Below are 24,443 nucleotides of genomic sequence, written 5' to 3'. Positions count from 1 at the left end.
ACGTAGATGAGTAGTAATAATATGATAGTTTAAATCTGAGTACTTACAAATGTCAAGCATTATTCTTAATGTTTTACCTGTATTAACTCATTTATTTGATCGTCACAAAAACCACGAGCTAGATATTCTTATTATACCCCATTTTATAGATAAGAAAGCTGAGATAGGAGTTTATAAATTGCTCAGGGTAACACAGCTAGCAAGTGGTAGAGCTGGGCCACAGACCCAAGCAGTTCTGACTTCAGAACCTACACTAACTATCATATAATACCACTTCTTATTCTCTCCTCTCAAGAAACTTAGTTGCCCAACTTATTATGCTGTCTAGGAACTTCAGAGTAAAATAAATCAGCTCTCTGAAGGAGAGCAGAATGGGCCCATTGGCTAAGGCAGTTTAGCATTCAGCCTAGTTTTCCAAGGTTGTATGTTGACTTTCACATTCTAGTTTTAATGATATTCTTCTGTGAAAATTCTGTAAGGCTTGTCTTTGATAAAGTTTTGGGTGTTTAAATGAAATGATATACTGCTTTCAATAACTGAGAAGCCTTGGTAAAGTTTTATTCACTTAAGATTTGGTGTAACAGTTAGATGCCCAGTTCCTTCCAGGAATCTTATAACAGATTCTTTGGTTCTGAAGGAAGTGGAGAGGGACTGAAAAACCAGTTTAAGATGACCACAGGTAAAACAAAGAATAATACCACTATGAGGTTTGGATATTTTGTTTAATTTGTTTCACCAGAAGTTTTATTTTGAGATGTGGCAGATGAAAAACATTGGTCATGTTGATGGATTTGAGTTGTCCAAATGATTATCTTCACATTAAGCTATTCCCATGCATAGTTTGCCTCACACATTTCAATTCGAGATTTTCTTTTTGCTTAAGCAAAAGTTTCATGAGCTATCTTTAAAATTTTAACTTCACAAATAAATTAAGGGAAGGTCACCTCTAAGCAGTGAATATATATTCCTGAAAGGAAATTGTTCCAGAAAGTCACTAGTAAAGTTGTTGATTGCAAAGATGAGTTAAAGACACTGTGAGATTAAGCGTTACATACACTGTAAAATGAAATTAGCAGTTTGGACTAAGCTATGCCCCTGTGGCTTCTGCTCTGGAGCTGTTGAATTCTCAGTATCGGGAAAACAGCCAACAGTTCCTTGAGTTTGTTTTAGTCCCACCTGTTCTGAGCATGCACTAATACTTGTAAAGCTGTCCAAACTTTCTGATTTGAATTGCAGATTGGTTGGGTTTTTTTTTCTTTGTAGTAGTAAGATCAGTAAATTAGAAAAAAAGTAATAATAAATTAGAACTATAATTCAGATCTGTAGCACACTAAATATTCTGCATTTTTGTAATACCAATATTTTGCGGATTTTAGAACTACATAAAATGTATTTCTAGAGATTTTGGTGTTCAGCATATCATATGAAGATAACACTGAAAAATTCATAGATTTGTCTTTATAAATTGACCATTTAAATTATGCATGCATTATTTTTGGGGTTTTTTTATTTTTAAAAATGATATGTATTTAATACTATGGGTCATGTTTTGGGAAAATCAGCATAGGATATATTATTAAGAATTCAGATTTAATCATTACGTGTGAAAGGCACAAATTCAATTTGAAATAACTTTTATTCAATGGAAGAAGCATTTTCTATTGGCAAAACTAGAGGTTTCTCCCTAATTTTCTGTCTGTATTTTTATAAATAAAATGCATTATTTGGCTGAAATTTTAAAAATATTTTTTTCACTAGACGTTAGAGCAATCTTAGATTTTAAATAAATTGTTAAGTATCTTGAACATGTTATTTATGATTTAAAATATAGCTAAGATTTGTTTTACATTGTGGCAAATATTTACATTTTAGAAAACAAACTTTGTATTTAGTCAGCATAATTTTTAAAATAACTAGGATGTGGATACACATAATTTTCTGCAGTAATTGACGACAGATGAAACTACATTTATAGGTTCCCTTTTAAAAAGTTACGGTAAAATTCATTTTAAAAACTTTATGTGTAAATAAATTGTGCCAAGTAATATACATGTAACATTTACATTTTTAAGAGCTGAAAAGTACAAAGTTCTGTGTCATTTAAATTGGTGAGTATCTCTCTTCAGTCAATAGGCTTGATCATCATCTGAACTGCTCTTAGGGAGTATGACCCGCCTCTGTATTCGGCCCAGAAAATTCCATCTTGGTGCTTGCTTCTGTAATGGCCTCCTCTGTACCATACTCCATTTAGGTTAGAATGTGCACAGGCATTGTACCACCAGCCTCCTTTATGAAAGTGGGCGCAGTTTCCTTTGAGGAAAAAATACAGATATAAATGTAAAAGTTTCTTCTAGGTGTGGTACTCTGCAATCATAAAAAACTTATTCTACCTTTAATTTGAACTTCCCTTACTAATGCCAGTTACCTTTATCTTAGCAGTTTTAAATGCCTTCACGTATTTGATTGCTGTTGCATCAACTGCTTGAAAAATCACTTGAATTGCCTTTTTTTAACTCTTGCTCTTTGCTTGCTTACAATGTACATTTTTAAAAAGGGGGATTTAATTTTCTAGTTAGCAGAGTAGATGCAAGCAGTGTTTATATGTGAAAGAGTTACAGAGGGAGAAATTGGGAAGGAAAGATACAGAAGAAGATAAAAGTCTGAGGAAAATTGAATTGTCAAAATAAAATAGCAAAAAATAATACAAAGTAAAATAAAACCAGCAGTCAAATGAGTTTCTGTAAATAAGACATATGTTATGGTCTATCTCTCCTCTTTTCTCGTTTACCAGTGTGAAATTGGTTAAAATAGAGACCTGTGTGCTGTTTGCCAAAATACAGCTGGAGAGAAAAACCAGTTTGGGGCAGGGATGGGGGAGAATTGTTGGGTGGAGGGGAGGAGGGGATCTCTGTATCAGGACGAGAAGAAACCTGGGTTAAAAAGTCAAAAGCGTATGAAAACTAAATTTGAAATTATGTGGATGGTCTAGTTGTTTCTTTCTAATGAAAATATTAGTTTCCCCTCTGAATCAAGCTTTTTTGTTATTCCTGTGCCACATGTCACAGTCATCTTGGTTTTCCCCCTCAAAGAAATGCTCTTACACCATGTATCTAAATGGCTTGCATCCTTCACTCCTTGCGACTCTTTATTCAAATGTTGCTTTCTCACAGTAGATTTTCCTGGCGAACCCATATAAAATAGCTGCCATCCCAGGCCTTGCTGCCCACCACTTTCTATTTTCTTACACAGTTTTATTTTTGAGAGTACTTATTCCCACCTAACAAATTGTTTTGTCTCTCCTCCAGTGAGTAAGCTCCAAAGGGCGGGGACTTCGTTCACTGTTATATCCCTAGCACCTACAACAGTGCCTGGCACGTGGTAGGTGTTCAGTTAGTATTTGTTATGAATTGTAGGCACTTGCACTTTATTTCCAGATTAATGTGTTTCTGTTTTGCTTTGTGTTTTTTTCCCAGAACTTTGTTTTTCACATAGATCACACTTTGGGATTGCCTTATAGAAGAGATCCTAAAAGCTATTTCTTTCAGTAGGTTGGTTGTATTTCCTGCCACAGTGACCAAAACTGACCTTTTTGAAAAGACTTTAGTAGCATATATATTAGTAGATTCTATTTAATGCATAGAAGGTGATGATTCTACAAAGAATGAAAGTTTTTCATATTTACCTGCATACATATCTTTATCTCTGTCCAGTGTGGTGAATTGTTTACCATTATGCCACATCATAGAATCCCCTGCATTTCCCTGGTAAGTTCCCAGGCGCAGTCTATAAAATTCACTTTCAGGTTCCAGACGAAAGCTGCTGTATTGTGCATAGACTTTTTTATCACTCCAGTCTTCTAATTCAATCAATAACTTGTAATTATCTTGATTGCTAAGCATATAGATATTTTCCAGTCCAAGCCAGTATTCTCCGTCAGTGTTTCCAAACCCTTTCTGTTAATAAGTGAAGAAACATGAGTGCATAAATAAGTATAGAGATAGTAAACATTTTTATAGAGCAGTGTTAAACATTCGATAGCATAAAGATACTGGCCATTTAAGTGGTAATGTGAGCTTCCATTTTAGTTGGTCACTTGCGTTTTATAAGCCACACATTGTCATTCTCTTTTTGTTTGTTTGTTTGTTTTTTGCTTCTGATATGTCAGTATTCATTTGCATAGCTAGCTTCAAATCCTACAAATAAGACAATGCAAATGAGAATAAAATTTATCCATAGCTACTAAAAATATTAGCTAGTATACTACCCAGATCCTTAAAAAGGGTTCCTGGTCTCTCTCATATTCATCTAAAGAGCCCAACATTTTTTTCCTAATAGTAATCTTTGTAAAGTAGTAAGTATAAGTCATCCAGACTGAAAGGGATCATTTTAAAGTATATCTTCTGTTTCCTTTTTGCAATTTAATTTTGACTTTAAAATCAGAGATGAGAATCATTTTTTTGACAGATGTAGAAAATGAAAAAACATATGGATAGTTATTTTTAACTGTGTGTCTTATTTATTGCATAGCATCTTGTTTCTTGCATTATTGCAAGAATGGGTTTGTTTTACTTCCCTTAGGTCTGCATCACTGATTTACCTTATAATTTTCCCAATTTCTGAAGAAGTTGACAGAGCCATCTGTTCTTTTCTGAATAACAGTCCAACCCCCAGGATCCAAACTGTTTTCACACCATAACTGCATTGGTCCATTGCTGTTTTGAGGTTTAATCATATAAATCCCACTGACGGAATGCCCAGCTTCTTTTGCTTGCTGACAGTCTTTGAATGGTCCTATAATTTAAATATCATTTATTATCAGCAAACTTAATATGAGAAGAGACATATTAAAAGTTTTTAATCAAGATTCTTACCTTTGTGTCTTTGTTTACAGTTACCATTGTTTATCATATATACAATATTATAAAATATAACTAAATAAAAGGGTGACTCCAGTTCTATCTGGAACATTAATTTGTTTCGTTTTCATCTGTTCTTTTCTTTTCCATATATGTATTTTTTATATTGTTATAATCCTAATACATGTAGAAAATTGGATTCTGTCTTAACATTTTCATGCAGCTATAGTCTCCATTCTAGCTGCATAATAATCCTTGACATTGATATATTTTTATCCCTCTATCATTGGACATTGAGGTTTTATGGATTTTTGCTATTATAAAAACACTGCACAAAGTGTCTTCATTCTTATTGAATTCATTTTTTAATATTATAAAAATGCTGAGGGATCGATCTACTGGATCAGAGGATATCAGCTTATTCATAGTCCTGCATAATACCCAAGTTACAGTTTTGGAAATTTGACTTCAGTGGAACATACTAGTACCTTGAGATACTCATTGCAAATGGGGTCAGTCAAATAAGTTTTAGAAATGCAAAATATTATGTTTCCCTTTTGGAAATTCTCAGTGTACATTCACATATTAAAGACTGAAAAGCCCTGAAATAAACCAGATGCCCAAACTCATAGAATCTTAAATTTCCCCCAACAACACTTACTAACAGCCCATGAGAATACATTTCAGGAATGTTAGCATAAATGAGTATCTAAAGAGTTGTATCAATCTGTATGACTAATAGTAATTTTCTCATTTAACCTACAGTTACCTGGTGATAGTTGATAGATGTTCTAGAGATAGAACGATTAACTAATGTCATGTATCATAGAAGATGGTAAACCCTAGGCATAAATCCTTGTCTAATCCCAGAGTCCCTGCTCTGAACTGCTGTGTTGCATGCATTTGCCCTCATGTTATTTCATAATTTTAGGTATTCTCCATTTTTAATCCACTAATAATTTCTTCAAATTTTACGAGTGACAACACATTTTGTGAAATTACTTTTAGGGTGTCTGACTCTTGAACTTGAGATTTCCACATTTTTGGATCAGGTGAATATTCTTCAGTTTCATCCTTCTCCAGTGTTTCGAGCCTTTTTTATAAACGTGCAAAATATATTAATGGATTTAGAAAAAAGAATTACCCTAAAGATCTCTTAGAACAAAAAATGTATAAAAATTCTGATTGTCAAATTTTATGTTTTACTAGAAATATGTGAGAGTTTAGTCAAGTAAAGTTCTTACAAGAATTTCTGTACTATAAGGATAATAGGATTGTTGAAATTTTGAGAAATGTGTTATCTATACTTTGCCAGATATGTACAGTATTCCTTTTGGGTCTTACTGGGATAGAATTAATCTCATTAGGTAATTACACAACTATAACAATAGAAGGGATTCTTAGAGACTATGAGCTCTTCCTTATAGATTGTTCCGTGAGGACAGAGACTTTTTGTTTTTTTTACTTCATGTCATCAGTGTTTAAACCCTTAGGAAACTGTCTATAATTTTTTGTTGATTAAATTTCTCATTTTAAATACAAGGAAATTAAAAACTACACGCAAAAATCAAGAGGACATCAGTTTCTCTAGTCCAAATGTTTATTATAGTTCATTGATATTTTTCTCTCTTAAATTTTTAAAAATTATAATGCAATGTCCATAAGTAGTACAGACTAGTAAAACTTTGAGAAACTGGAAAGTCTTATTTATGGTGTCTTTCTTGCGTTATATTTATTTTAGGTATTGTATTTTTTAGTTCTAGAGTTGCAATTTGATTTTTTATAGTTTTTATTTCTCTTTTGAGATGCCCTATCTTTGCATTCGTTATAAACGTATTTTCCTTTAAGACATTGAAAATAGCTACAACCACTACTTTAAAATTATTGTCCTTTCAGTTCCAAGTTTGCTGAGAGTTTTTATCATGAATGGATTCTGGATTTTTTCAAAGGCTTTTAAAGTCTTTTTTCTTTTTTAATTTCTTTTCTAACTAGACACATCACAGGAATCAAAGGCTTTTTATCTATCTATTGAGGTGATGATAGGGTTTTTCTTTTTGTTGTTAGTACACGAATTACATTGAATATATATACATTTTATATATAATATCTAATATAAGAACAGAAAAGTGTAATATATATAAGAACAAAATATATATATTAGAACAAAGAATGTATAAAAATTCTGATTGTCAAATTTTATATTTTACTAGAAATATGTGAGAGTTTAGTCAAGTAAAGTTCTATACGATAAGGGTAATAGTTTTATCCTTATAAGAATTTCTATACTATAAGGAGAATAGGATTGTTGACATTTTGAGAACTGTGTTATCTGTACTTTTCCAGATATATATATATATATATATATGGCTTTGGGTTTTGTTTTTTTTGGAGCCTGTTGCCCAGGCTGGAGTGCAGTGGTGTAGTCATAGCTCACCACAGCCTCGAACTCCTGGGCTCAAGTGATCCTCCCACCTCAGCCTCCCAAGCAGCTAGGACTACAGGCAAGTGCCACCCTGCCTGGCTAATTTTTTTTTTTTTTTTTTTTTTTTTTTTGAGAGATGAGGTCTTGGTACATTGCCCAGGGTGGTCTTGAACTCCAGGTCTCAAGTGAACTCCAGGTCTCAAGTCGGACTTCAGACTCCCAAAGTGTTGGGATTGCAGGCATGAGCCACTCCACCCAGCCTTTACATTGATTGTATTTTGAATGTTAAACCAACTTTGTGCTTCTGAGATAGACTCAACTTAGTGAACGTATTCAGAGCCCTTAACACTATACCCAACAAAGTAGTCATCATCGGTAATTGTTAGTTATTTCATTTCTCCTTTATTCCTCATCTTAACACATAATTGTAGCTTATTTAATAAAGCAGCTTATTTAATGTCTGCTTATTTAATAAATTTAATATAGCTCATCAAAGATGAATGTACAGTCATTTCTACTGCAGATAAATATTACTGAAAAACCTCATGTTCTGCAAATTCATGCATTAAAAATAGTAGCTAATTTTAGCTCTTAACATAATTTGTATTCAGCTGCAGTTACCTGTGGCACAAAACATTAATGTGCTTGGAAAAAATCCCATGTAAACCAGTATAACCTCTCTGTTTTGCTACCACTATTCTCCTTTTCACTAGTCACATATGGGCTACTTCACATTATAGAAACATGCATTGTAGTCAAGTAGGAAGAAGGGTAAAGAGCCTATATTTCAGAAAAGATGAAATTTACAGAATTTTAATTTCTTATGTGGGAGTGAGATGGAAGGAAAAGTGAATTATGACTCCCAGGTTCATACTTAGATTATTGCGTGTAATGCAGGTAGTATATTTGTATACTTACAGTATTCATAGGCAAGGACTTTATCTTTCAGTATGTATCCACAGTTTGAGCCCACTTAGGAATTCAGATATGTAGATATGAAACTATGTGATTCCTAGTAGGCATGGTTCCCAGAATTCCCTTAGTTCTGCATTATTCTTTCAAGAAATGTCTTTTCTGCATCTACTACAGGCTAAGGACTGTTTTAGGCTCAAGGGATAAAGAAACAACCTTAGAGTCAAGTGGGGGGTGGGAGAAGTCACAAGAAAGAGAGAATTCCACTATAATATGACAGGTACTTTGATGGAGTTATGTAGCGCACATGGTAGCAAAGTCTAAGAACTAGCTGAGATATCTGAGGAGCATTGCTCTTACTTTAAAACCTGTTAGTATTATAGTTAATGCACACATGAAAGTAGTTTTGTTACAACATATAAATATCTCATTTTATAAATTTGCATATTCTGTAAATGTTATCTTTGTATTGCTTATTCTATGAATATCATTTTTGTAAATGCTTACTCTGCATTCATTTGAGTATAGTTTTGACAGTTTACATTTAAGTATATATTCAAAGGTTGGACTTTTATTAGGTTATTTGCTTTGCTGCAGAATATTTAGAAACATCAGTGTTCTGAATGTTGACAGAATATTTGTCAAGTATCATTTGTTCCATAGAGCTATACTCATTTTTTGCTATTTAATAGACACTCAGATGTTTAAAGCAAAATGGAGAGTTCTGGTTTTCTGAATCCAGCTTTGATTTGATAAGACTTCAATTATGCAAATTTAAGATTATCTTCAGCTTTAATTTTCAACCCATGTTTTGCAGTGGGCTTTGTGTTTACAGTTGGATATCTGTTAGACTTAGGGAAATGTAGTTGAAGTTCTTTTCCAGAACATATGGATAAAATTTAGCAGTGCCTAAAGCTATTTTTTTCTCCTCAGTAAAGATATTAAATATCAGAATTCAATATTTGTTTGTATTTATTTTTATAAACATACCATTAACCTGTCTTAGTCCAGTGTATATTGTTGATCCTAGCAGAAATATTTTCTCATTATTACCTGAAAATCGTATTTACTTTCTGCCCTAAAATTAGATTCTCTATTGTCCCTATCTTAAATGTTTTCACTGCTTTTTCTGTACCATAAAGAATATTGCTTGGAAGAAATTAATGACAAATAGAAAATTTTAAGCTTTATTCTTGAGAAGCCAGATTTAATTTACAGGTTTGCATATTTTCAGAAATAAATTGATATGTGAATCAGGAATTTGTTCATGATGATTCAAAAGGTATAAACTGGAATTACCTTTCTTTTAAACTAAGCATAGTATCAACTTTTTTTTGCAAGAGTCTTCTCAAAGCAGGCAACTGGAATTCTGTACATTGAATTTGAAGAACCAGTCTCTCTGTTCCTCCATTTATGTGAGGATTAAAGTTTACATAGGGCTAATGAAACCATATTAATACCTCTGATTTATAGAAAGAAAAATGTTGACCAGTCATGCCACATTATTTCCCAAGATGTATTTATTAAGAACCCGTATTTTGCATAGAACAGTGAGTTAAAAAAGAAAAAAGGATTTCACACTTTGAATAGCAGCTTTACTGGGAGCCATCTGTAACATATGTGTTCTTTTTCTGTAAAAAGAGCTCTTACAAAGAGAATTACAGATTACAAAGAGAATACTTTTTACGACAAGAGAAACAGTAAACCAATTCAGAGCTTTCAAATTATTGGTTACCAAGTAGGATCTTTTGAGAGGTAAACTTTTCAGTTGGGTTGTGCATTAACTTTCAGTTAAATATATTCAACATTTCTGGAGTGGGAAGTTTGAGACAAATACTTTCTAAAGTGACAGTAGGGTCTTTCTGTAATAATATGAATTACTTAGTTTATTAATCTGTATGTTTAAACTGTATTTAGCAACCCAAACTTTTTTTTAATTATTAAAGAATTTATCAATTACTTTCTCACTACTGGCTAATACAGTCATTTTCCAACAGCACCTTGGCTTAACTAGTTTTTTTGTTTTGTATTAAATGTTAGTATAAGTATTCCATTGAAACCAATTATACCTAAAAAGTATATTAAGAAGCATTATAAATAATTTGAAAAATGTAAATATTTGGTGATTTAAAATAAGCCTACCACTGAAAAGCATATTTTTAGTTTCTAATGACTACTTTCCAAGTTTAACTTTTTTTTTTTTTTTGAGACGGAGTCTCGCTCTGTCGCCAGGCTGGAGTGCAGTGTCACGATCTCAGCTTACTGCAACCTCCGCCTCCCGAGTTCAAGCAATTTTCCTGCCTCAGCCTCCCAAGTAGCTGGGATTACGGGTGCCCGCCACTACGAAGTTTTAACTTTTTAAGCTTACCATTTATGTCCTCATATACCTAATATGACAAGGAAAGACACATAAAGGGAAGTGTACAAAATATGCAATGATTAATGGTGGTCAAACCATGCCACATCATACACGAAGCACTTCTTTTTTTTTTTTTTTTTTTTGAGACGGAGTCTCGCTCTGTCGCCAGGCTGGAGTGCAGTGTCGCGATCTCGGCTCACTGCAAGCTCTGCCTCCCAGGTTCATGCCATTCTCCTGCCTCTGCCCGCCAGCCCCGCGCCCAACCCCCCGCCCAAGTAGCTGGGACTACAGGCGCCCGCCACCACGCCTGGCTAATTTTTTTGTATTTTTAGTAGAGACGGGGTTTCGCCATGTTAGCCAGGATGGTCTCGATCTCCCGATCTCGTGATCCGCCCGTCTCGGCCCATACACAAAGCACTTCTACCTGTACCCCCTCATTTAATCATCACAATAATTTATTTTACAAAAGAGGCAACTGGACCCCAGAAAGCTTTGCCAGAATCCAAGTTTACTGATACTCAGATCTATGCTTTTACACATGGTGAAGGAACTTTCTCCTCTCAGCTCTCCTACAAGGAATAAACTTGTTTTTATAAATATGCTATTTGTAAAAGAGTAATTTTTTTTTAATAAAAACTAACCCAAAATGCAGGCACCAAATAACATTAATAGTTAAGAATTTCATTGATTGCAACTTGTCAGGTGTATTATTACATTCTCAAACATTTTGTTTTTAAGGTAGAGAAGAAGGTAATGTGTTTGAAAAATGTTTTTTATGTAAATACTATTTTTTATAACTTCATGGGTTTTTTGAGGTAGATTTTTCTTATAACCATTTTTAAAGAAAATAAAAGATTGTCATAACACCTTTTATAAAATGTGATATGCATAATTACTGTCTTCACCATTTTTAAATGTACAGTTTATTGGCATTAAGAACATTTATACTGTACAGCCATCACCACCATCCTTCTCCAGAACTCTTCATCTTGCAAAACTGTAACTATTAACCATTAAACAACTCCCCATTCACCCTCCGCCTAACATCTGGCAACCACAATTCTACTTTCTGTCTATGAATTTGACCACTCTAAATACTTCATATAAGTAGAGTCTCATACAGTGTTTATCTTTTGTAACTGGCTAAACACCTCTTAAAATATACATTGTTGTATATTTTCACCTTATGCATGTAGAGACTTTAGAATGACCACGTACCTCCATGTAAAGTACAGTAATAGGAATTTCTTGGTGCCAGAGCATACATAAGTACACCAGTAGCCATCCATCTTTACCCTTTTTGTGCAAGCACCTAAACAGCCTGAGACATTTTTTTCCAGACAGATGTAAAAATAACATAAGTGAATAATTGAGCACATTGTGTAAAGAAAATAGCCAGCCTATGTGTTGTTGCTTGTAGTAATTTAATTTAGTAAGAATCACAGAATATTAGAATTTGAAAAGGATATTAGAATAATCCAGTCCAGCACTCTCATTGGACAAATGAGAAAACACAAACTGGCAATGACTTACCCAAGGTCACATAACAAAGGTAATGGTGGAACCAGGTGTTCTTAATTACATGCTCTTTCCCTTATATGTTCATTAATGTACTAATTAGTGTAGTAATTCTTATGGTGTAACAGATTATCCCTTTGAATTTAAGAGATCAACATTTATAGAATAAAATAAGTAAAAAGCTAATGTTTACATAAAACAAATAATGAATAACAGAAAAAGTTATCTGCCCTTAATTTTTGTGTTAAAGAAAGTTTCACTGGGGATAGGTACACCATTTTTTCATTAAAACAAAATGTGTTTAAGAGGACTTTTGACATACTAAATCCCTAATATGAGGTTTAATTCTGTAGCATTAGTGGGTTTTTTTTTTGTACTAATGCCAAGTGTATAATAAAACATAGAATTGGTTTCATTTTGTATAAACATTTTCTTAGAAAAGTTTGTCAGTGTTTAAAAATGTGAATAGTGATTTCTGCTAGAATTGATTATACCATCCACTCAAGCTTCAGGGATCACATAGAATACTCCATGGCAGTTGTCTTCATACTTACATAATTATATACCTCATCAGTTAAAAAAAATTCACACAGCTCAATTATGTTTATTTATAACTTATGTGTACAAACTACTGATAAATTATATAAAAGCTTACATAAAACAAAATTTTTAAAGGATATCAAAAGCAATTTTTTTTTTCTGTTTTTTATTTCTGTACCCAGTGGGTCACTTTATACACCGTATTTTCCTTTGGAAATCAAAGGGATTGAGGTTTGTTTGTTTGTTGTTGTTGTTGTTGTTGTTGTTTGAGTCTCACTCTGTTGCCCAGGTTGGAGTGCAGTGGTGCAATCTCGGCTCACTGCAACCTCCGCCCCCCAGGTTCAAGTGACTCTCCTGCCTCAGCCTCCTGAATAGCTAGGATTACAGGCATGCACCACCATGCCCATTACTTTTTTGTATTTTTAGTAGAGACGGGGTTTCACCATGTTGGCCAGGCTGGTCTCAAACTCCTGACCTTAAGTGATCCGTCTGCCTCAGCCTCCCAAAGTGTTGAGATTACAGGCATGAGCCACCATGCCCAGCGAGGATATTAATAATGATAATCATTTACTTAATTTAATGATACTCTGGCCTATTGCTACTGTAACTTAGAACAGTATAAAATGAACAAATCCAATATGATATAATGTATCAAATTACTTTCATGAGGGTCTTTGGAATGACAATTTTAAGAAGCTCTATAAAAATGTCACCAAATCAGCTAACACATATTTAGCAACTGCAGATAAGACACTGTAACCATCTACCAGGAAGGAGCTTATAATATAGTTGGAAAGCCTCTTAGTTAGATGTATTCTGAGTGTATGTAAAGATAACTGATAATTTAAGAGGGACTATACAAAATGTCTTATGTATGTTACAGAGAGTAGAGGTATTCATGGAGAGGAACAATCACTTCAAACCTGTAGGCGTCAACAAGGGCCTCAAGGAGGAGTTGCATTTTATTTATTTATTTATTTATTTATTTATTTATTTATTTATTTATTTGGTTGGTTGGTTGGTTGGTTTGGCTTGAGCCTTATTCTTTGAGTAGGCAGAAAGCATGAAAATATTTAGGGGAAAATGAGTGAATTTATTTTATTGGAACAGATGGTTTTTGTGAAGGAAACTAGTGGAAGGTCCGCTAGGAAAGTAGGCTTTATTCTTTAAGAGGACATTACTCTTAGCCAGACTAAGCAAATTGGACTTTTTCTGTTTGCAGAAGCAGATATGTGAGTAGTTTAAGAAGATGAATCTGCTGGCAATGTAAATATATTTTGATGGAGAGAGAAAACAGAGTTACACCAGTTGGCAAGCTATTATACAGTTCATAGTAAGAACTAACATTTGAGTGCCAGGCACTGTTCTAAGCACTCTTCAATTGTTAAATCTTATGCGGTAAATACTGTTATTCCCATTTCACAGGTAAGGAAACTGAGGCACAGATAATTTTCTTTCCCCTAAGATCACACAGCTGGTAGCCTATGGAGTCTCTGTCTTCTAGCTGCTGCTGTGGATCATTTGAATCTAAACGAGAGTTCTGGCTCTGAATAGAAATGAGGGGCACGCACACAAGAGACCAAAAAGGAGACATGAGTAAATTCAGTGGACTGTGTATGGGGCAGCTGGGGAAGTATCAAAGATGAGCCAAGCTCATTTGGAAATGGATGACAACATTAATCAAAACAGATGTTGAGATCAAATGGTGAAAAGACAGTTAACTGTCTTCCAGAAGCATTCAGACTAGCAAGGAGACAGACGTATAAATAGATAACTTCAGTGTAATATCATATAGAAAACATGTTTAAGAAATAGTCAGTGATTTGGGGAAAAAGCCACCTAGGTATGTTTGTTTGAATCTGGGAAGTCATAACATCAAAGGTATTATTTGAGTTAAGCCTTGAGATATGCTAAATTGACAGATAAGCTGAAAGGTGTTTCAATAAAGAAAGCAGTAGCATGTGAGGTAATGGTGAAATATCCAAATGCAAACATCTAGCTTTGGTTAAATCAGGAGGGAGAGCTACATTCAGGAATCATCTGAGCAATGGTGATGCTTGAAGCCAAAATATTCTAAAGTAGAATATCTTGAAGAAAGACTTAAAGGCATATAAGAAAGAAGATGCCAGTGAAGGACCTAAAGAAATAGGAAGTGAAGGAAGAATGTTAAAATGTAGAAGGCCAGGAAAGCAGGGCTGTGAATAGCCAAGTGGTATTCACTGACAGAGAGATGAAACCACTTCATGATATATTTCTTTCTAGTCTTTAGTCTGTGTTTTTATTGTTATTGTTTAAAATTATTTCATAGTATATGTTTTATGTCCTGCCTTTTCAATAAGTGAATGAGCTGCAATTTATTTACTCATTGCTTTGGGGGCATTTGGGTTTTCCCTTCCACTCTAAGGAAGCAAGTCAGCTTGTAAAGGATTCTGGGGAATGAGTTGTGAGAAAATGGATGCAAGTGTAAAATAAACATAAAATACTGAATTCAGAAAGTTAGCAGTGGGTTTAGTAAACTGAAACAAAGATGAATTATTCATCTTTGTTTTCTGGACACCTAGATCAGTGACTGACATTGAATGCATGAAGAGAGAAAGAAATGAAATTTAAAAGTAGAGTTTGGAATCATGCATGATCAATGCAATAGTTTTTTTTATAATAATGAACATTTATATTTCTTAGGATACACAGTACTAATTGTTTAGCCTTGGAAAATAGGAGGGATACCTTTTCTTGAGGCTGAGGGCAAGAAGGCATGGCTTTTGTACAGATGCTTTCAAGATAAGAAAGAACAAAACCCAGGACCTGATTAGACTTACTCAGTATAGTAGTAGTTGAGTCATCTGCTGAGAGTGGAGATAATGAGGTGTAATTACAGCTTGAAGAGAGTGAAAGCAAAATTTTACATGTTTCTTTTGAAGAAGATGATGTACAAGCAGCAGGAAGTAAATAAAAGAATTGTCGGGTAGCAGCGACGACCTAGCTAGAAGCTGATAGGATGGTTATGGTGCGCAGGAGTGGTTCGGAGTGGAGCATGTACTTATTCCTATCTCAAGAATAGTAGCCCCTCGATTATAAGAATTTGGATGGAAGACTGGTTTTTTTCACAGAATACGTTAAGTTTTTATAAACTCCTGGAACTTCAGAGCTGGAAGAGGAGATGTATTTAAGTTCAATTCTTGATATTAATAAAAAACAATAGAAATTTTAATGTACATATATAACATCGCAAAACGAAGAATAAGCATTTATTATGAGCATTGTTTCATAAAGCATAAAAATATAAACCTCATACTCCCACTTTTTACAGTAAGAGGTAACTCACCTTCATTGATGAAAGTTACCGGTGGTATCTTGAAAGGGCTTTTGGTGGGAGAAGTTGCCAGATCAGGTGGTGGCATTAAATCTCTGGGATAACCTGGATCCCTCTGAATCTCGTTACCTCCCAGCAGACCAGGAGTATACTGATGGCTGTTAGGAATATGTTGTGGCACCACCTGGACAAGTGGGGGAGACACATGGGTGTCTTGTCGGGAAAATATCCTTAAGCACTGTTCTTCCAACAAAGTGATCATCACAGATTGGTTATTGACAAGATCAGTCAAGGAAGCGTATTTCACCTCTAGTTCCCTGTATCTTGTTGCCATCTTCAACATTTCTGTGGTGACATTGAGGATTTTGTTTTCCAGTTGGGAAAGTTCAAGTGAATTATCCCTCTTACGGATAATCTCATGTAATAGTTGCATGTAGAGTTGAGTAACACGAGAGTTCATGTTACGGCTTTCCTTTCTCAGCAGCTTTACCTCATTCACAATGTTTCCATCTACATCCACCACCAGTTGCAGAACATCTATCTCCCGCTTCTGCCTGGAGAGCACATCCTTCAGGTTTTCAAGGTCCATCCTGGTGATCATGTCTTTAATGGTACTTGCATCTTGCCCCTTGGTGTTGACACAGATTGGCCCTGTTATTCTTTGTTCAGGTACCAGGAATGTGTATGCACATTTCTTTGCTTCCTCTTTACCATCTGTGGCACGAGGGTATCTTCTCTGGTTTATTTTTTTAATTTTGAATTGTCCACCTCTGCAATGTCCAGCGTCCACTAGTAGGAAGAATAGCACACCTAGGGTCCAGGTAAAAGCCTTCATTTTGAAATGAGGTTGTAAAATGATGTCTTTTGAAAAACAAATCAGTGAAGGGGAAAAAGCAAAAAGAATTCATATTAATCTATGTTAAAGTCAGTAATATTAAAAACTATCTGAGGGAAAAACTGAATAGTTATTGGTGTCAATAGATTAGGCTAGAATTAACTTTATTAATTTCTTAAATTTAATATTAAGTTGTAATACTTTGGCATTTGTTTAAAGATTAGGTTTCAGAGAATAACTCTTCCAGCTACCACCTTATTGTAATCCTTTTTGTTCCCCAGTTTATTGAGCAGATTTTGGTCAGTGTCTACTCTGTGCAAAGATACGCTGCTAGTGCTGTTGAGACTTTTGAGACCCTGATAAGATTGCTTTCTTACCTTTAAAAAGCTCACTACCTTAAGACTATGAAAATGGTACACAGTGTTTGTAAGGCATTAATTAAAACATTCTTGCCTAACTAGTATTAAAATTACCAGGTGACTTTACTAGCCAATGTTTTAGATTCATACCATGCAATTCCAATTAAATTGATCCTCTGTAATAAATTATGTCATCTTCATTAAAATGTTCAATAAAGTTAAAGATTTTAGGGAAATCTAAACCCAGATAGTTTTAGCATCACATGCTTTTTATTTTTATAGCATCTCCTTTTGGGATTAGTGACAGGTTTTAGAATGATAGAATGCTCACAGTCATTGTGGGTAATTATATTTCCTGAACTGTAATTATATGTACTCTAAGCTTATAGATAATTCAGCAGGTTTGTTCTTCTAACAGAAGTCCTACTGAACTGTATTTTAGTAAAATGTTAGTAATTTTCTACAACCGTTACCAAGGAAAGAAACGTATCTGTAATTGAATATGAATGTCAGAGTTGGAAATGCCTTAGAGACCCTGTCATTCAAGAACCTCTTTGTACTCTGTGCATGTTGAAGGCTAAGGCCACACAAAGATGAGAACCAGGTCTACATCGGGTTCTCTGACCCATAGTCAGTATTTATAGAAGCAGCACCTATACTAAAATATGTGCTTAGAATGTTTCGTTTTTGCTGTAGCAGATGAGAAATACTTCTTTATGGTACAAATTCTTCTGAGGAAACAGTTTCAAGAGCCAAGACTTTTTCCTTTCTCTCTAGTTACCTCCCACAAGAGTAGCAGAAGTAGAATGGGTAAGGTATGTTCACTCTGTCAGATCTACTAACGAGCTGGTCTATTACAGGCCACCTTTTCACTCTTGCGAACTTCATACCTATCTGCCATTTTTGAAGGATGGCAGTGGATACCCTAAGACAGAGCTTTTCTGTCCAAATTTCCACATAAGTACCTGTTTCTTGATTTAAGAAACCAGCTCCTAAGTTGTTTATGCCTGTTGTTAATAACAACACAATAACAGTAATTAATATTTATTGAGTGCTTGTTCAGTCTTAGGCACTGTTTTAAGCCATTTTCATGTTTTACTTATCACCACAACCCTATGAAGTAGATTATTATGATCCCCACTTTCAGATGGAAAACTTGACATCCAAAAGTTAAGTACCTTATTATCAAGAGTCACACAGGTTCATAGTGATGGAGCGAGAATTTGAATCCAGGCTGAAGACTTCAGAGTTCATGTTTTCAATCCCTTGTATTTATGTAGCTTAACACATGTTAACTATTTGCATTTATAACACTGAAGTAATGCTGTATCATTTTATAAAGGAGGAAAATCCTTGAGAAGCTAAATCACTCAAATGGGATTCAAACCTTCTACTCCTAACTTTTCTAGACCTATGATTTTTACCCTAGTCATGTCATAACCACAGAGGAGTCTTAAGTTTATGTTTCTTGTTTTTCACTGCCTTTTCCTGGTTTATATCCCTTTTCATTGACCGGTTACTTAATTATGCAAAAGTATTTATGGATAATTTTTGGTAGAATTTGTGTCCATGTTCTGCCAAATCATTTTTTTACATCTCAGACTCTTCTGCGGCAATTTCTTTCCTTCCATATGTATTCTGTCAGCTGATAGTTATATATCTAACCTATGATTATGGACCCCTCCCGAAAACAAAGGTCATGTCAATGAAATATAGACTCTTATGCTGTCATCATGAAGACTACTGCTACTTTCACTTTCTAAAACCATGTTCCTTTTTTGGTATTTTTCAATTGAATAGTGTCTTCAAAATGGGTAGATAATGAAAATAAGGCAAATATAGATGGAGTATGGCGAATTATTATTATTTTACTAACAAGAGAGGGAATGAAAACAAAAGATAGGGAGGACATAACAATCTGTATTTCTATCGAGGCCTTCTTTTGCTGACTGATAGCCAAAGCACACATGGGTATTTTTTTTTTAGCTTTTTATGTTTTCATACCTTGCTTTCTGACATATATAGAAAATTTAGACAGAAACAGTCATCTATTTTATTTTTTAAAATAGACTTTTACTCTATAGGAGTTACCTGTACCAAAAACCGATAAAACATTTATTATATCTCCAGATTCGTGGAATTTAGATATGGGTTATTTTAAAAACTAGCGACAAGAAAATAAAAGCCGTTATCCTCCTGGGCACATGCATATCATTTTTCCTATATATTTAATTTAACTTACCACTGCTAAAGTCCATTCATTTTAATACTAGAATGGAAACTGAGATCATAAAATTATTTTACTTAAATAATATTTACTATGAAATAAACTACCAAAACAAGGAAAATGCAGGAAGTAATATAAAACTCTAAAACAAATAGAATTTTATGAGCAATATTCTGATTGAACAGCTTATATTAATACCAGACACAGATTTTTATAGAACAGCTAAAAGCACATCATCCAAGACTGCTGTTAGGACTTTGCATCAGTGTTGTCATTGAAGAACAAAAAACACCAAAATGCTAATCTAAATTAAAATAAAAACAGCTTCCTTGTATGTATTCTGCCTTGGCTCATTGTGGTTCCTATAAGATTAAATCATAAGATAAATCACTGTTTACCATAAGAGAAAGTGGTCTAAATTAGCATTTAAAGGAGACAACTAAAAGTTTAGTTTTTAAATAAATATAATTTTTTTTAATAAATACAAAAGTATTGGCTTCACTGTCACTTAAAGCAGGGCAAGGAGCCACATTTCTTAAGTAGTAGACTAGCTACGTCAGGAGTAAAGAACTGGTTTTAAAAATACATTTACTGTTATGTTTTCTAAAAACATTCTCTTATTTAATATTTTCTCACATATGTTCAGTTTTGAAGCAAAAGATCCATAAATCTGTGTTACCTCATAAAACTTTCTGTATATGTTAAAATTTTCCTAGGCCCCAAGAGAATGTTATAATTAGTTATAGAATACTTACGTTTAAATTTAAGTCTTTACTTAGTTGTTTTTAGAAGAGAAAAAAAAGTCTTCTATGCGTTGGGTTAATTTTATTAGTAGCTTTTCTCTTCATAGTTGCTATATTGCCAGCTAGTAGAGAGAAGAAACGAAAGTCAAGATTTGCCTCCTTTCAGATGGTAAACTCACAGAGGCATTTAACTGGCTGGGTCATGCACTGAAAACAGCATGAGGCAATGAAGTTAAATTTATGAAGCATTCAGGATATGTTAGATAAAGAATTTCTAGATTGTGAAATATGTTCTGGGAAGAGACTTGAGAACAATCTAATCCCCTGGATATATTTAAGAAAAGGATAAATAGTTGTCTGTGTAATTTGGGGTTCAGATTAAATGCCTGCCTAAGACAGCGTCAGTAAGAACTGAGTCTTAATGAAGTCCTGCACTTTCCATAGCATGCAACAACAAAAAAGAGAGATGACAGTATTTCAGATCCACTGTTGCTTGGAAATTTTGTTAGAATTTCTTGTAAAATATGTGTTTAACAGAAATCCTGCCAGCATTTACAGTTTTAGATCTTTAAGGAAAGGACACGAAAGCAAAGTTGGAAAAAATTTTAGCTTTACCATTATTTGCTTGTTCAAGATTCTTAACCATTAATATCTTTAATTTTTACAAGGCTAAAGGAGCCCCGAATCTAACAAACTTAAGTGTCTTTGGTTTAAGGCATACTATTGGTAACAAGTAATTTTATCTTTAATAGTTTTTATAATGCATGTAAAAAAAGCTCCCAGATAGAATATTGAAGGAAACCTCTTATGTGTGCTTAACAAAATTATTTCTACCTAAAATATTACATATTTTTGGCCTTTTAGTCATGAATTTAATTACATCTTCTGGGTTCTTATTTTCTATTGTTAATACCACTTACATAATGCTTTTGTGTGTATATCAATAACTTAGCTTTTCCAAGTGATTCCATTTGTAGCAAGTTTAATTTCTGTCATCCAAATTAAATTACTATTACATGTAAGCCTGGAAAGCTATTTAAAATTTTGAGTTGGAACAAGAAATGCCATAGATTAATCTTACATCTGTACAAGAATTTCTGCCTAATATTTGGTTATACTGTAATTGAGATTTTGTTGCAAAGACTTTCAACTATTTTTATATCTTAGCTTTGTTTTATGACTACACTCTGAGAAATCCAACAGTTTATGTATATCTTCAGCACCCACACTGTGGCTGCAGGAAGAGAAACTAATTGTGTTCACGACTATTTAGTTTGTATTCCTTTGTTTTTAATCATTGTGCTGTAAGCCTTATACATTTAATCTGTTACTTGTTAAAATTTCTTTCTACTGTCACTAAAGCACTTGTTTTCAGAAACCCAGCATGGCATGCATGTATCAGTCTGTAATCATATACACTAAACATCATTAAATTGAACCTCAAATAATGCATTAACCATTGCACAGTACTTAATGTTTTTATGTCAAGTTGCAAGATAAAACCTTTTTCAGATGAGATAAACTGTAGTATATTCCAAAGGTCTTTGTTTAGTAAAAGATTCTGAAATTTCTACTACAAATATAAAATAGTTATGCATTTGCTATACATAATATTTTTAAATAAAAGAAATATTAAATACCTTTTTGTATCTGTTGATTCAGTGAATCCAGAAACTTGCTGCCCTTATTCTTGATTTTAAAAATCAGTGTAGAAGTTTGTTCATCTGTGACTTTAATGGCAGCTGCATTTTTGTTTTGGACCGTTGAATCCAAGCTGTAAGAAGGAACTTCTTTTTCCTTTTACAATACTAATCAATTGAATTTGACAAGCCACCTATGTAATTTTAAGTAGTATAGTGGAAGTTCTGGTCTGTGGGCCGTCTTTAATCCAGCAGAGAAAGCATTGTGGCTTTGCTCTGTCTGCCACATGGAGAAATGCAGTAACCAGCTGCAGCTGACCCAGATTGTATATACAGTACCCCTGAATAGTGATTCCCTCTTTCTCAGTAGACTCAAGTTCAGCCCACATATTACATCACCAAAAATTGCTGGAGACTGGGGGCGGGAATCTCCTCCTTAGGATTTCCTCTTTGTAGCCTTAAATAGGGGGGTGGGATCAGCAGGAGGTTGAATAGTTTCGAACAAGGAGAGATTGTGTGCAGGTTGAAGGAAGGGCACCATCTGGAAACAAACTATCATAGTTCAGCGGGCAATTATAAAACAAACATTTTAGTCTGCTGGCCAGAGATCTTTTAAGTTGAATACTGAAAAAAAAAATAGTGCTCCACTTCACTTAGAAGTAGTTGCAGGCTGATGAGTTTGGTTTTTGTTAACAAAGAACAAGAGCTAGACTTTGTCAGGAGGCAGCCATCTAAATAATGTAATACTCTTTATAGCCTAGAAGAATTTGTAAACATTTTACTTATTAAGTTGCTAATGAAGGTTTTAAACTTACAAGAAACTTGATGTTGTTGTAGTATGTTATGTCTTACTGTGTAATGTGTCTTAAGATAAAACAGCCTTTATATATAATTACCAAACATAAGTGAAATTCTTTCAGATGCTTAAGACTTCTAAATATTACATTCTGGTGTTACATGATGTCATATCCTCCTATTCTACAAAATGACCTCTCCTCTCTGTAAAAGGTCATTCTTGTTATTAATTGATGTGGTGTGGTTTAAAAACAAACATAACCCTGAACTGAGTGAAAAACAAGGAAGCTCTGACTCTCCGCTAGCTATGTGAACTTAGACAAATCACTTTACCTGCCTCTGGCAAGGTTCTTCTGCTATGAAATAGGGTGGTGGAAGAAATGAATAAGTGTTGAGTACAACTATACTATTGTATTTCATTAATTGAAGAAATGTTAAGTAATTCAATAGCTGAAGAAACACAAACTTAGGCTTAAGTAACTTAGCTTAGCACTTAAGTACTAAGTAGTGGAACTGGGATTTGAATCTAATGCCAAAGCATTATGCCACACTCTCTGTCATTGATTACCTAGTTGCTGTAAGCTGCTTCTAGATAAAACTTTTGGGCTTTCTCTACATACCTGTGCTTTCCCTTCCTTATTGCTATAGCTTGTGCTGTGTTTCTCTTTCTGTTAGGCCACACTGTTGATCCACATCCTTTATTTAAAGTCTGAGCTTATTTTCTACCTCTTTCACAGAATCGTTTCTTTGAATTCCTATGCCATATATAGGTATACCAGAGGTTGCAAACACAAGGGCCTAGAAAGGCAAATGCTCACAAGAAGAATGGAGCAGGTAATATAAATCAGTGAAGTAAATCAGTAGTAAGATACTGGAGGGAAATGAAGTTTATGGCAAGTTGGCATCCTTTTGGTTAATTTAAAGGGATCTGCCTGCACCTTCTCAGCTGTGCTTGTGGCCATGAAGGATTATGAGACAGTGTTGCCAGATCTTCCCATTATTCAGGAAAAAAGAGCCATTTAGATTTTTCCTGTAATACTTCCTGATTTTAAAAAACATTGGGACAGATGTGCTGCCAGCTTCTGGCCTCTGATTTGTATTATGTATCGTTTCTTGAGCATTCAGTAATTATGTTGTAGTCACTAATGGCTTAAATCTGGGAAAAATAAGAGATAGTAAATTCTTTCTGAGCTTTTAAATTTCAGCAGTTTGGAGCTTTCTAACTTGAGCACTTAGTAATATCACTAGCCAGGGTAGGAAATTGGAATGACAGGTATTTAGGGACAGATTGTGGTTAGATATGTTAAATTGAAAATGAAAGTCAGGAGCTCAGTTATATGGAGAGATTTGAAAGTCACCAGCAATTAGGTAGTAGCTAAAGCTATGGAACTAAGATACTAGAGAAAGTACATGTAGAATGTAAAGGAAGATTAATGACAGACCATGATACCAATTTCCAGGAAACCAGCTTCCAAGAAACATGAGGAAAAAGAAGAATGGTGGGGGCTTAGGGGGAAGATACGAAAGTTCAAGGTAGGGAAAACCTGAGAACTAGACGAGAATGGTTACAATACTGCAGAGAAATTACATAGGGAGGGGAGACCAAGAGAGATGTTTTAAGACTTAGAATGAGAAAGTTATTAATGCCATTTCCAAAATAAGTGATACATACAGATTTCAGATTATTTAGTGTGTTGAAGGGTGACTAGATAAAATTTAACTGACAAATTAGTGTCCACAATACATTAAGAAATTAGAAATCCATAAGAAAAAGACAACCCAAAAGAAAAAATGGACAGAAACATTTATTACATAGACATATATACATTTAACCTTATTACTAATCAAGGAAATAAAAATTAAGACAGAGAGATACCATTTTATACTCAGAAGATTGGCAAAATTGAGATGGATAATACCAATT

General features: G+C 34.0%; 2 protein-coding genes across 10 annotated transcripts in view; one reads left to right on the top strand and one right to left on the bottom strand.

The window, feature by feature from the left end:
* RALGPS2 (Ral GEF with PH domain and SH3 binding motif 2) overlaps positions 1-24,443 on the top strand; it is a 185,788-nt gene that overhangs the window by 115,553 nt on the left and 45,792 nt on the right. The window lies entirely within an intron of this gene.
* On the bottom strand, positions 704-22,584 carry ANGPTL1 (angiopoietin like 1). 2 transcript variants are annotated; one of them, XM_004027964.5, is made up of 6 exons: positions 21,725-22,288; positions 20,097-20,206; positions 15,933-16,781; positions 4,598-4,791; positions 3,683-3,953; positions 704-2,310 (listed from the first exon to the last, which is right to left on the bottom strand). In XM_004027964.5, the coding sequence occupies exons 3-6, from the start codon at positions 16,753-16,755 to the stop codon at positions 2,123-2,125; spliced, it is 1,476 nt and encodes a 491-aa protein (XP_004028013.1). In that variant the 5' UTR covers positions 16,756-16,781; positions 20,097-20,206; positions 21,725-22,288; the 3' UTR covers positions 704-2,122. The 2 variants fall into 2 exon arrangements, with proteins under 2 accessions (XP_004028013.1, XP_004028014.1); XM_004027965.5 differs by lacking the exon at positions 20,097-20,206 and having other exon boundaries at positions 21,725-22,584.

The sequence above is a fragment of the Gorilla gorilla genome, chromosome 1 (genome assembly GCF_029281585.2).
Source record: "Gorilla gorilla gorilla isolate KB3781 chromosome 1, NHGRI_mGorGor1-v2.1_pri, whole genome shotgun sequence".
In the NCBI taxonomy this organism is placed as follows: domain Eukaryota; kingdom Metazoa; phylum Chordata; class Mammalia; order Primates; family Hominidae; genus Gorilla; species Gorilla gorilla.
Note: the sequence above shows the minus strand (reverse complement) of the source record. Positions and strands in the feature narration are given on the sequence as shown.

Bases quoted from the DNA above. Each gene is read 5' to 3' on its own strand.
- ANGPTL1 (XM_004027965.5), bottom strand. From the start codon at position 16,755: ATGAAGGCTTTTACCTGGACCCTAGGTGTGCTATTCTTCCTACTAGTG. The intron at 4,792-15,932 runs GTGAGTTACCTC...TTTAAATTATAG, and splicing joins GGTAACTTTCATCAATGAAG to GACCATTCAAAGACTGTCAG. The intron at 2,311-3,682 runs GTAAATATGAAA...TTTTCCTCAAAG, and splicing joins AGATAAAGATATGTATGCAG to GAAACTGCGCCCACTTTCAT.